Source organism: Oryctolagus cuniculus, chromosome 8, assembly GCF_964237555.1.
Source record: "Oryctolagus cuniculus chromosome 8, mOryCun1.1, whole genome shotgun sequence".
NCBI lineage: Eukaryota > Metazoa > Chordata > Mammalia > Lagomorpha > Leporidae > Oryctolagus > Oryctolagus cuniculus.
Window position 1 is genome coordinate 35,928,421 of NC_091439.1, and position 12,390 is coordinate 35,940,810.

A 12,390-nucleotide genomic window follows, 5' to 3' on the forward strand; every position below is an offset into this window, starting at 1 on the left:
TGAACAGTATTAAGTAATATTTAATTCTTGTCTTTTTACAGGAAATATATATGGATCTACATGGAATGCAATTCCTGCTACAAGCAAGGCCTCTTGATGTTTGGATTACCCTCTAAGTTTTACCAAGGACAAAATGAAATCTATCGTAGGTTTCAGAAATATTCAAAATGGTTGGTGGACTCTATTCCCACATTCACCAAAAATCCTGAAGAACAGCAGGAAATTAAACAGGGCTTGTTTCCCTGAGCCACCCCCTGGCACAATGTGTCAGCTTCAGAGACCGGCTGGGTCACCCGATCCCAGGAACCCAGGAACTACACCCGCCACCTGCAAACACCTGAATGCCATGCCAGCCGACCGCAGGGCTCGGGCTGTTGGGTGCCTGGAGGAAGGCCTCAGCTACTCTGCCTGTAGCTGGATGAGGGCTAGCACCTGGCACAGAAAATGCCCATGCATCCCCACCTTGAAATACCACGCCGGTATTCCCCAGGACCAGGCCAGCAAACAAAGCAGAGGACACCAGACCTGGAGGCCAGCGGGGCCCAGCCATGGCTGTGGCTGAGGCTGGGGCTGTGGCCCCATGCTGACATCTGCAGCTGCCTCTCCTCCACTTGGACATGCTCTGCACTGGGCTAGGAACTGCTGCCAAAATTCTGTCAGGCCTGCGGGCTGGAGAGGCTGGAGGTGGCCACGCACAGACTTAGTCCTTCTCCTAAGCTCGTAAGTTCTCTTAAGAACTTTCCAAAAATGCCCCAGCCCAGCGGGAGGAAGACACTGTATGGGAAGCTATCCCAGACAGAGCTCACTCTGTGGACCTGACTGCAGGGGCTAAAGGCACACCGCCCATGCCTGCCCCGCCTGTCCCTCCTGTCCCGCCTCTCATGCCCCCTCCACTTCCCCAGCCTTCCCTGCCTCCCCCCACCACCAGCCATGCACACACAAAAGGATGGCCTCAGTGTTGATCAGTGGAGGTGTGGCACAGGCCTCCACTGAGAACCAGCTGGATTCAGAAAGCACAGAAAGGGTGTGCTCCATCACACCAACATGTGCCTATTTACAAGGCCTGGCATTCTAGGTAGGAGTGAGTTCTTATTATTTACCACTCTCAACATCCACCACAATTATCAAATTACTAAGCCTGGACATCCAGTGCAGCCATAAAGCATCAATGTGTGTTTTATCTTGAACCAAGTACATCACTAAAGAGCAGCCTACCTTCTACGTGGCACTCCTCTCTCCCACCACCACTGTCAGATGTCCACGTCTGCAAGAGGTCCAGGATAGAACCAAGCTTTGCAGCTCTACCTCATCAACCTGCCAGTATCCTACTAACCTTTACCTTCACCCCCCAGCCCCAGGTTCTTCAAGGAAGGCAGCACAGACATGAACATACTGGGAGGAAGAAAATGGTGTCCCACAGGCAAGGGGGCTCTGGATGAACACTCTTCCTCCTTCCTCTCCAGCCAAGTATACATTTTCAGGTGAAACATTTGGCTGTCCAGGACTGTTATGGGCTGAGTTTGTTCTCTCTTACCTCAAATGCATCCTTTAAAGCCCTAACCAGCCTCCAAACTACTTGGGGATAGCACCTTGAAAGAGGTGACTAAGTTAAGATAAAGCCAGCTGGGAAAGGCCTTAGTCTAAGCTGCCTATGTTTCTTTGAAAGAAAGCTGAGTCACACACAGAGAGGCACCAGGGATGCCCATGCAGAGAGAAAAGACCATATGAGGACACAACAAGAAGGTAGCCACTTGCAAGCCAAGGAAGAGGCCTTAGAAGGAACCCAATCTGCTGACTTGAATCTTGGACTTCAGGTCCCAGGAGAGAAGCCACCAGGCCAGCAGTCCTTTGTCACCACCACGGCCCTGGCTGACTCCCATAAGGCCACACCAAGCCTTGGGATGGTAGAGAGGGACTAGAATGGGCCAGCTCTAGAAGTGCACTACATCCAGGACAGCAGCCACAAGTGGCTTCTTAAATCTCAATTTAGTAAAAGTTAAAAATTCATCTCCTTAGTGGCACTGGACTAGAGCATTTCCTTCTACTGGATGATGCTTATCCAGAAAGGGAAGACTTTGAGTTTGGAGAAGGTTCCAGAACCTTGTCTAACTTGGCTCTCCCTAGGCAAGAAGGAAGTAGTGATGCGGGTAGAGTGAGCATGAACTTGCTGCTCAATGCAAAAAGAAAAAACATATGTTAAAATAGGCCCCGTTTCCTCTTACTGCATATTATTAGTATGTGGAGGCATTTTATAAAACCTGCTTCTGATGAATTGTGAGACTAAAAAAGTAAGACTTTTTCAATTGCTACAGGACTGAACTGTGTACTCAAGCAAACAGCAGGCACTTACTAGGTACTTGTAACTCAGGGAGGACACTTTGACAAGTATCACAGAGGGGCAGAGAAGAAATACCAAGGCATGGGTTTGCCTGGAGGAGCAAAATGCTTAAAACTGCAAACATTAGAAGATAAGCGGGAAGGCTGTGAAATGGCAAGTGCCTCAGAAGCTCCTAGAGCAGCGCTCCCAAAGGCTCAGGCAGGTGACTGCCTGTACTTTGAGACAAACCCCCAATAACTCTCACTGAAATACAGACAAAGCCCTTCTGCTTGGAGCGCTTATTCCTCCCATCCTCAACCTGGTTTACTCTTCCCCTGCTCCCAACATCAGCAGCTCCCACTGCCTGCCCCCAAACGCCAATCCCTTAGCCCTTCTACTCAAGCCCTTCAGGTCACTCTAACCTTCACACACACATCCCCCCCAAGCACCAGACAGCCCTCCCCTAACTCCCAACTCTACTTCCCACAGCCCCACGCCCACACCCAAAGCACAACCAAAATGCCTCCTTAGAGCTCTGTGCTTCAAGGTCCTGGTCCATCCTTCATTCTCCAAGGCCGCAAGTGGCCCCCTGGAGCAGCAAAGCCTTGCTTTCTACTTTACAGCTGTTAATCTGCTGACAATTTAGAGACTAGAAAACAACTACTTCATCCTTCAGGACCTGCCCCACCTCCGTCTCCTCTACAGGTTTCCCAGGCTTCCCCACTCTAGGCTTGGGCGTCGATGTGCTCCAGTTCCACGGTGCATCAAGAAGACATCTGCTCCTGCCCTCGTAACTTCCCATCAGAGCTGTTCCGGCACAGGTCTCAGGCCTAGGCCCCTGACAGCAGGCCCGATTCCTTTCCCACCACACACACGGCACAGCAAGGATTCTTCCAAGCATTCTCTCCCATGCTTAATTTGTAATGTGAACTAGAAGCTAATGGGCTGGGGCTCAGGCACTGTGCTAGGTACAAAATCTTCTGTTTTGTGAAGGGAGCTCCTCTGAGTGGTCTGTTAGCTTCTCAATACACAGACACTGTGTGACATTGATTTTGACTGCCTGAAAGCCAGCTAACTTCTGGTTCTCAGCTGCACTGTGAAAATATGAGGCTGCCAGAGAACGGGGATGCAGACAGCAGTTCTATGAAATACAGTCACGTGAAACCCCAAGGAAGAGGCAGGCGTTGTGGCACGGCAGGTGAAACCACCGCTATGACACCCAGATCCCACATCAGAGCAACAGTTCGCATCCAGGCTGCTCTGCTTCCAACCTGGCTTCTTGCAAATGTGCCTGGGGAGGCAGCAGGTGATGGCTCAAGCACTTGGGCTCCTGCTGCTCCTCTAAAAGACCTGGATGGGGTTCCAGGCTTGTGGCTTTAGCCTAGCCCAGCCCTGCCTGTTGTGGGCATTTGGACAGTGAACCAGCCATGGAAAAATCTGTCTCTGTGTGTGTATGTGTGTCTCTCTCTGTGTTTTTCTCTGGCCCTGTGCCTTTCAAGTAGATAAAAAATAAACAGATGTTTTAAAATAGTAAATAAAACCAAGGGAAGATAAGGGACTCCAGACCTACTAGGAACCTGTACTTAATATTTTCCTGTCATTCCAGGCAGTCCTCAATCTCCCCTGGTGCTGGACTAGTTAATAATTACCCTGCTCTGATTAAGTTCTCTTTTCGTAAAGAGCAACTGTGAAGTGCCATAAATGATGTTTAAGAAAAACAGACACACCAGTGACTCTTGGGACTGGATTATTCATCCCTGGATAACAAACAGGAAGCTTCAGGAATGCTTGCCTGCAGTCAGCCTTACTCAGAGAGATCTGGTTACAGACCTGCAGTACCACACTCTGATGTGTTTCTCCAGGCCTCGGCTTTCTCTGACCTGCCTCATATGCAAAGGGCCTCAGCTATTTAAAGCATTACATTAAAAAATCATGTTTTTACACCGACCCAGACCCTGGCAGGTTCCAAGAACAACAAAGCAGGACTTACTGCCATTGTCGTCGGAATCCTCACTGCTGCTGGGAAGGCGACCTCGTTTCATGATCTCCCCGGGAAACAGCAGGCAGCCTGCAAAGCAATGAGACAGCACTTAACCCAAGATGATAATACACAATCATCAAGTTGGGCTTCAGATGGCAGCCCAGGATTTACTGCAAACAAAAGCAAACAAATGGCTTTAAGCAGCATTTCAATTATCAACAGAAAGAAAAAAAGAAAGACCAAAGATACATAATTAGGTGTAATCATTAACAGACCAAGTTAAAAGGGTGGGGGTGGGGGGGTGGAGAAGTCACGTATCAGCAGGTCTCCCAAGGGTGCCAGGTTTCTCTCTGTATTCCTGTGACATTATTACTACAACTACTCCACAAGAGTCTCTTTTGCTGACTGGCGGCAAGCACTGCAGAAAAAAATCCACAGCAATGAACACTGTGCCTCCTCACTACAGACAGATTCATATTTTATGTGTGCACGTGGGGGGAGGTGGGGCTGTGCCTGGACGTGTGAGTGCTTACACTGAACTGGGCAGGAATACGCTTCTCTGGCAAATTTGGCTAAAATCATCCTAAAAGCCAAATAACCCAGTTCTAGAAACAAAACAAATGGGGTATGGGAATGGTGTCTTCCCCAGCTATCCCCAACCCCTCAGCAACTCAAAGCCGCAACAGAATGGGACCACAGACACGTGTTAAATTCTGGTCCAGATGCCTGCCTCTCATTCATTAGGAAGATAAAGCCGAAAGGTTAAGAGGCGGCTTCCCCAAGGTCACTCTTGGACAGGGAGCTTCTTACCCTAAATCCAATGCTGTCTCCACTCCACTCCAACTCCTTTCAGGACAGATAACAATCAAATCCAGCCAAACTAAGAAATCAGTGTACACAAACTCAGCCTACCTGCCCAGTTCCTCCCAGGTAGCTGGCCACAGCACCACCCTCAAGTCAGAGGAGACTGCTTTTAGTTGACAGGGCAGTAGGTGGCCAGTCACTGAACTTACACAGATGATCTTGCAGTTAGTCACACAGGACAGCTCTCTAAACAAACCCAAAAAGCTTTTTCAAACTAAAATTATTGATCATCCTGACACCTTTAGAGCCTTGAACTTACTGCCCGATCAATGATTCCCAATGAGAATGAGGAACTTGTTCAGGTTAAGAAAAGCTTGGTAGTCCATCACCCACACCCTCAGGGAAGTATATCCCAACATCCTCCTCACTGGGAATCACAAGCATTATGCAGTGCTTCCAATGAAAGTGTGGCACAAAGGATAGTGGAGAAACACTATGCTGGAACAACTCAGCAATTAAAATAAAAAATAAAAAGCTCTACTCTAAATGGACCTGTGAAAAAAGCCATCAATAACGGCAGAAAATACATCCTGCCAAAGAGGATCAAAATACACCATGTTGGTCCAAGGGTTATTTTGAGCTGAGGGCAAATGACAACTAAATAGCAGGCACAGGAGGCCCTCTGCCTTCCTCCTACCCAACCAAACCTGGGTATAAGTTTCCCTTTTGCAAAGGAGATATCCATTTATCAAGGGGCCCCCCACAAAGAACCCTTATCTACCATTAGTTTCCCTTGTGCACTTCCTTGGCATCTGTCCAAAGTTAACCCCGTTGGAAGCCCAAACTCCCTATTCCTTTGTCTAGTCACCTCACAATTTATCACTCTTTGCTAAAATTGTATGTAAGCCCCCAGGTCTAATCACCTTTTTGGGTTTTGTACCACCTGTCTATGAAGCCCCGCAAGTAAAAACATCAACATCAATAAAGTTCGTTTGGCTCTTCTGGAATCTGGCTTCTTCTATCATTTTATTCACAGCACAGGAAAGGTCTGTAACACAGTTTCCTCTAATGACATGAACCCACACGCTTTATTTACATGTTCAAGCCCCTAATCTAGAATTGCAGTACCGAGTTTGACTTTCTTCCTGAAAAACTCACTCAGATGATTCTTCAAAACCCATCAGATTTACCTAAAGGAAGCTTGACACGAGTCCCAACCTGTGTCTTAAGTTATGTTAGGGAGCATGCTTGGTGGGCCAGGGTTTCATAGCAGGGCAGGCTCAATCCTAAAACCCACCCACCCACAATTCTAACACAAGGTGGCCTGCTCCAAGCCAAGGCTTCCCAGGGCAACAAACAGCAGTGACCCACTCCCAGCTGGAAATGATCACCTTCCCTGTCCTCTGTGTGCCAGAAACACCAAGGGCTGCAGGACAGCTAACCTCTCCTCCAGTTTTCTACAGAAGACACTCCTGCTCCCCTGAGGACGCCACAGGAGGTACAATGAGAAGAGCGAAAGGCAAAAGCCTCTCATTCCTAACAGCCCCAGCTCCCCAAAACCTATGTTACACGCGAGCTTTAAAAGTCCTACCTGAAGAGGAATTCCTCAAAAGTAACAGCCTGATGCAACACAGCAAAAGCCATGCAGTTTGCCACCTCATGAGCCGTGAGAACTGTGAGAAATAAGAGGCTGAGAAAGCCCATAAAATACTTCCCAGCTACAAACAAGGAAACAAGGCTTACAGAATCTTCACTGACTCAGACGACTTAAATTTACCTACACGGGGAGCAGGCACTTAAGTCTAGCAGCTTAGACATCCACATCCCACACTGGAGTGCCCCGACTCCTGATTCCCGGTTCGGGTTCCAGCTTCCTGCTAAGGTGCACCCCAAGGGACACCAGGTGCTTTGGCTCCTGCAACCCCCATGTGGGAAACCTGGAAGATCTGGGGAGATAGAAATTGTCTGTCTCTCTCTCAAAATAAACTTTATTTTTGTTTAAACTTACCTAAATAGAAAACTGGAGAACTCAGAATCTTTTGGAAGCAAAATGCTTTCCTTCCAGCTTCCATACAAAACTACCAGAGAAGCCACTTTAGCAGTCATTAAGTCAAAAACTCAAGTGCTGACCAAATACACATAAATACCCTCTCAAACAAAATTATGCACCTAAGAAAGTAAACTCCGGGGGCCAATGCTGTGGTGCACAGGGTTAAAGCCCCCAGCCTGCAGTGCCAGCATCCCATATGGGTGCCAGTTCAAGTCCCGGTTGCTCTACTTCCCATCCAGCTCTCTGCTATGGCCTGGGAAAGCAGTAGAAGATGGTCAAGTGCTTGGTCTCCTGCACCTGCATGGGAGACCTGGAAGAAGCTTCCAGCTCCTGACTTCTGATTGGCTCAGCTCCAACCATTGCAGCCATTTGGGGAGTGAACCAGCAGATGGAAGACCTCTCTCTTTCTCTGGTTCTACCTCTCTCTGTAACTGTCTTTCAAATAAATAAAATAAATCTTAAAGTAAGTAAGTAGATTCTGCTGAATTCTATGTTCACGTACCCTGACGTTCACGAGGAAAGAGGGTTAGGTTTGCCGCACTCTGCTCCTCCGGGGAACTACACCACAGCCTTTCCCGCACTGGGGTTATGATGCACTTAAACCCTGACGTCGGAAGATTTATCGCACCCAGGCTTACTTACTGTACCAGAACATCAAAGTGCATGTTACCACCTTTAAGATGTGCAATATGATCAGTGCACGCTGCCAACATCTGTCCACTAAAAAGCCAGCCCCAGAACACAAGGAGCCTGTGCGTTCCTCCCTTTCCTGACTCCTCCAAAGCAATCACTCACTACTATCTAAATGGTGGTAGGATTAAGAAACAATCAATTAAAAGAGCTACTCAGAGCACTCCAGAGAAAGCAGCAAGAAGATCCTAACAGCATATAATGCATCCCACAATGTCCAAATACCGAGAGACTGAGAGGTGCCGGGGGAAATCACTACTCCTGCCCTCACAGAGCTTCAGGGGTAGCTGAGGAGAGAGGCCACCAGGACAAGCACAGGGCTCTCCAGGAACAGGCGTGTGAGGGGTCCAGGGAGGACTCTGAGTCCTAGAGCCCCTCAGGGAGGGAGCCGGGAAAGGAACAAAACACCGTAATAATCAACATACAGATAAGCCTTAGCTTATTTCTCCACATGTCTTCTTCCCACTCAGAATCTTCAATGCACTCATATACATTTCTCAAAATAACACACATCCCTTCTTGCCTTATATCCAACTGCCAAGGCTCCTGGACTCATAATGCATGACTCTTTCAAGTCCCCCTGCTGCCCCATGACTCTGTTCTTCCACTACTACTACAGTCTGAATGCGTCCCCTAAAGTCCTGTGCTGTAAACTTCATCCCCAATTCAACAACGCTGGGAGGTGAGGCCTAACAGGCAGTATTTAGGACCTAATTGGATTTGTTATAAAAGCAAGTTCAGGGGCTCAGTAAGCTAAGCTGCTGCCTGCAATGCTGGTATCCCATTATCAGAGTGCCAGTTCAAGTCCTAGCTGCTCCATTTCTGATCCAGCTCCCCGCTAGTGACCTGGGAAAGCAGCAGAGAATGGCCCAAGTGCTTGGGCCCCTGCACCAACGTGGGAGACCTTTATACAGCTAGGGTCATCTGGCTTCCCAGTCATTGCAGCCATTTGGGTAGTGAAACTGGGTGTGTGTCACTCTCCCCTGCAAATAAGTAAATCTTAAGAGAGAGAGAGACAGCAAGTTCTGGTCCCTCTTGATCTCTAGCTCACACTCTGCCCACAGGATAAGGCACTCACAAGGTGAAGCCCCTCAACCTTATAATTCCCAGCCTCCAGAACTGTGAACCAAGTGAACTCAGTGTTTCAGCAGCACTGCTGCAGGTGGGCAGGAGGCTAGTTAATGAGGAGCTGAGGACTGCCCAGGCCCACGCTGCACGTACCGCCCAAATCCCATGACCTGAACATGGCTGAAGACTCACACCCACTCACCACACCTGAGACTCACTTGCCATCATCACCCATTAGATGCCGCCACACCTCCCTGGAGATTACCAAAGCCCTGTCTCCTCTGAACATTCAATCAGGCACTGGCCCAAACCCCACCCTTTATCCCGAAGCCTGGGTGGGAGCAATTCTCCCTCAGGAGGCTGCCCCATTCACACTGATGGTGTATTATCCTTGGCCTTTAATAAATCCTGTTTACCTGCCCATCTCTATCTACATGTTGCATTCCTGCATGCGGGAAGAGAACTTGTACGAAGTCCAGCTGGGGGTCCCAATGCCCACAACAGCAGCAAAACAGGCAAGGACTGATTCCCTATTGCTTTAAGAACCTTTCCAGTCCCCAGGCCCACGGCTCCTACCCACTTCCAATTATTATGACAAACTCCTCCTCCCTATGAGGTAACCTCATCCAGCTGTGCCTTACGCACGTCTGCCTGTCACTCCATACTGCAAACAGGTCTAAGTTCACCTACAGGTGTTCTGATCCCTACCAGCTTTACCCAAGCACCTGTCCTAGCAAGCCCCAGACTAGATAGAGCAAGGCCTGTATCTCTTCCCTTGAAAACTTTCAACCTCTGCCAATGCCACTGCCACCGCCCCTTCCTCCGGCTGCATATTCAGTCCACCTCTTCCCTGGGGCCCTGCTCAAACCCACTGAGCATCCTGCGATGCACCATTCTAACTCCAGGCATTTGCACTATGTATCACCCAGCTCAACTGTTTTCCTCTTTTACAATTTTTCACTACATGTTTCATTTATTCAATGGAATAAACTGTTGATATTTGCTAAACATGGTATGTGGCAGACTTTATGAGGGGGATCATGGCAACAGGTATAGGGACCACAGCAATAGAGTCTTGCAACAGGACAGAGAGATAGACAAGTGAGGATTAATAAGAAGAGAACAAGGTGGGGTCAGTGGATGGACGTCAGTAAGAGGAAACGTCAAGGATGAGGGGCTTCAGGATACAATAACTCGCTAAGATTAATGCTGAGGGCCAGCCAAAATGGTAAGATAGGCAGTCACACACCCAGGGTTACAGATTTTCACTAAACTGATTAACAAGATTCTTGCTGAAATTGGATTCAACGAAGACAGAGGGGCGAACCCAAGGCAGTGCCTTAGTTAAGCACTGAGGTGTTGGTCAAAGAAGGCAATCTTTGCATATCTTAAATGTTCTGCGTGTATGTGTTCCTAAAAATTCTAGGTTCTTGGAGCCGACGCCGTGGTGTAGCAGTTGAAGCCCACACCTGAGACACGAGCACCCCACTTGGGCACTGATTGGTCCATTTCTGATCCAGCTCCCTGCTAATGCACCTGAGAAAGCAGTGGAAGACGGCCCAAGCACTTGGGCCCCTGCACCCACATGGAAGACCTGGATGGAGTTCAAGGTTCCCGGCTCCAGCCTGACACAGCCTTGATCCCTCGGGAATGAACCTGCTGATATGTATCTCTGTCTCTCCCTTCTGTCTGTAACTCTGCCTTTCAAAGAAATAAATCTTTAAAAAAACAAAAAATTGTGGAAAACAACATCACAGGGAAGGGTCAGCTGGTGGTCAAAAGCAAACCTTCACAGGGCAGCTCCTCAGACGCCCCAGAACCTAGGTCCAGTCCTCAACACGATGTGTTACAACATTGTCTGGATTTTATCAAAACTGACTCAAAAGGATCCAATTTACAGAAGTTAGGAATGTCCATTTACAATCTTTCGTCTAGACAAAAATATTAATTAGCGGGCATTTGGGATTTTGTCCAAAAAGATGAAGACTATCAAGGAAGTTTGATTATGGTCATAAGATTGTCTGGGAGGGAGGAAGGAGCTGGCCAAAGACGCCGGTTGGATCAGTTAACAGTCCTCTGGCATCTCCATCCTCACCGTGGGGAAACTCATGCTAAGAGAGGTGAGCAACTGTGGAGGGTGCTTAGGGCCCCATTCTCAAAAAACAGGGACACTCTGACCTGCTGGCCCAGGGTCCCTGTTTAAATCAATGCAGTTCACTCCAGTTAGATCACACAGATTAAAAGGTGATGCATTAGCTAATATATTAATTGGCTGAAAACATCTACGGCAGGCAATGCCCAGTGCTCCAGGAGCTCCTGGTCCCCGCAGGAAGACGGTATGCAAATAACTAGACAAATGGCTTCGGAATGCCAACGCTAGCAAGTTACCATGGGACAACAGCCTGTGCACACAGGGTGGAGGGGCAGCAAAGCACCTCAAGACTTTGAGATTTAGTTTCCTCAGATGGAAACGGGAAATGAACACACAGAAAATTAAGAGCAGCCACCAGCTAAAGGAACCCATCCCTGAGGTGGCTCAGGAATTTGAGTGAACAAGTTCAGTGACCTGGGCGTGGTGGCAGGGAGGCAGAGAGGCACGCCTGGTATGTTATTCCAAGAAAGAATGAGAAATGACCTCAGGGAGCAAGGGAAGAGGGGTTTTACAGAAGAATAAGATGATTAAGAATTTGAGGATGTTTATTCAACGCAATTCCTGGGAAAGAGGGACCATTACAACCTCCTGTTTTAACTACTTTTCTTAAAGTGTGAATCCCATGCATGGTCTGGTTCTCACTGTTCTTTGCGTCACTCTCAAGGGGTTACAGAAGGTGCCCAATTAAAGACCTTTCTGGACTCCTACTATGAATCACCTAATGCCACGCTCTGCATTAAAATAACCTTCTGAATAAATGACTGGGTTCCTGTGTGTAAAACTGCATTCTATGCGCACTCTGCTTTATTGGATTTGAGATGCTTTTACTTTAATATCTCACTGACCTTTAACTGGAATAACTTCTATTCCAGTAGTTTTAAATTTATTGGTGTCCTTCCATTCTCTGTCAAACAGCTATAATTTATCACCTATTTTCAGAAACTAGGTAAACTTACATAAAGCTAAATCCAGATAGTTTGAGTATTATTTTAAATACTATGTAATTGAAAAATTATTTCCGAATTACTGATCATAGAATATCCCCCCAAAAAGATGTATTTTGTTAATAGGTCACCTTCTTGAATGCTATGAAATATATATTTTCCAAGTACCCAACTGTACACAGTAAAACTTGTCAACCTGTCTCTTGAATGAATGTGAAGGGAACCCAGCTGGTTTCTTACCTCAGTTTTTAAAGCAAAAGTTAATCGCCTGGATGTGAAGTTTTCAATTTGGCAACATTATCTAATTCATATGCTCACAGTCTAAAAATACTAGTGTGACTATAACTCAAACCCAGATTTCTCAATTTAACCAAAGGGTTGTAT

At 47.5% G+C, this 12,390-nt stretch overlaps 1 protein-coding gene across 13 annotated transcripts in view; it reads right to left on the reverse strand.

Moving 5' to 3' along the window:
- The window catches only part of JADE1 (jade family PHD finger 1), a 63,143-nt gene that overhangs the window by 37,918 nt on the left and 12,835 nt on the right, over positions 1–12,390 (reverse strand). For 12 of the 13 annotated variants that reach the window (XM_051819883.2, XM_070047587.1, XM_017347570.3 and 9 more), the window contains exon 2: positions 4,308–4,385. In XM_051819883.2, coding sequence (XP_051675843.1) covers positions 4,308–4,359 — 52 coding nt within the window. In that variant the 5' untranslated portion in view covers positions 4,360–4,385. Of the gene's footprint in view, positions 1–4,307; positions 4,386–6,693; positions 6,868–12,390 lie in introns of those variants that run through there. The other variant, XM_070047584.1, reaches the window with a different exon arrangement.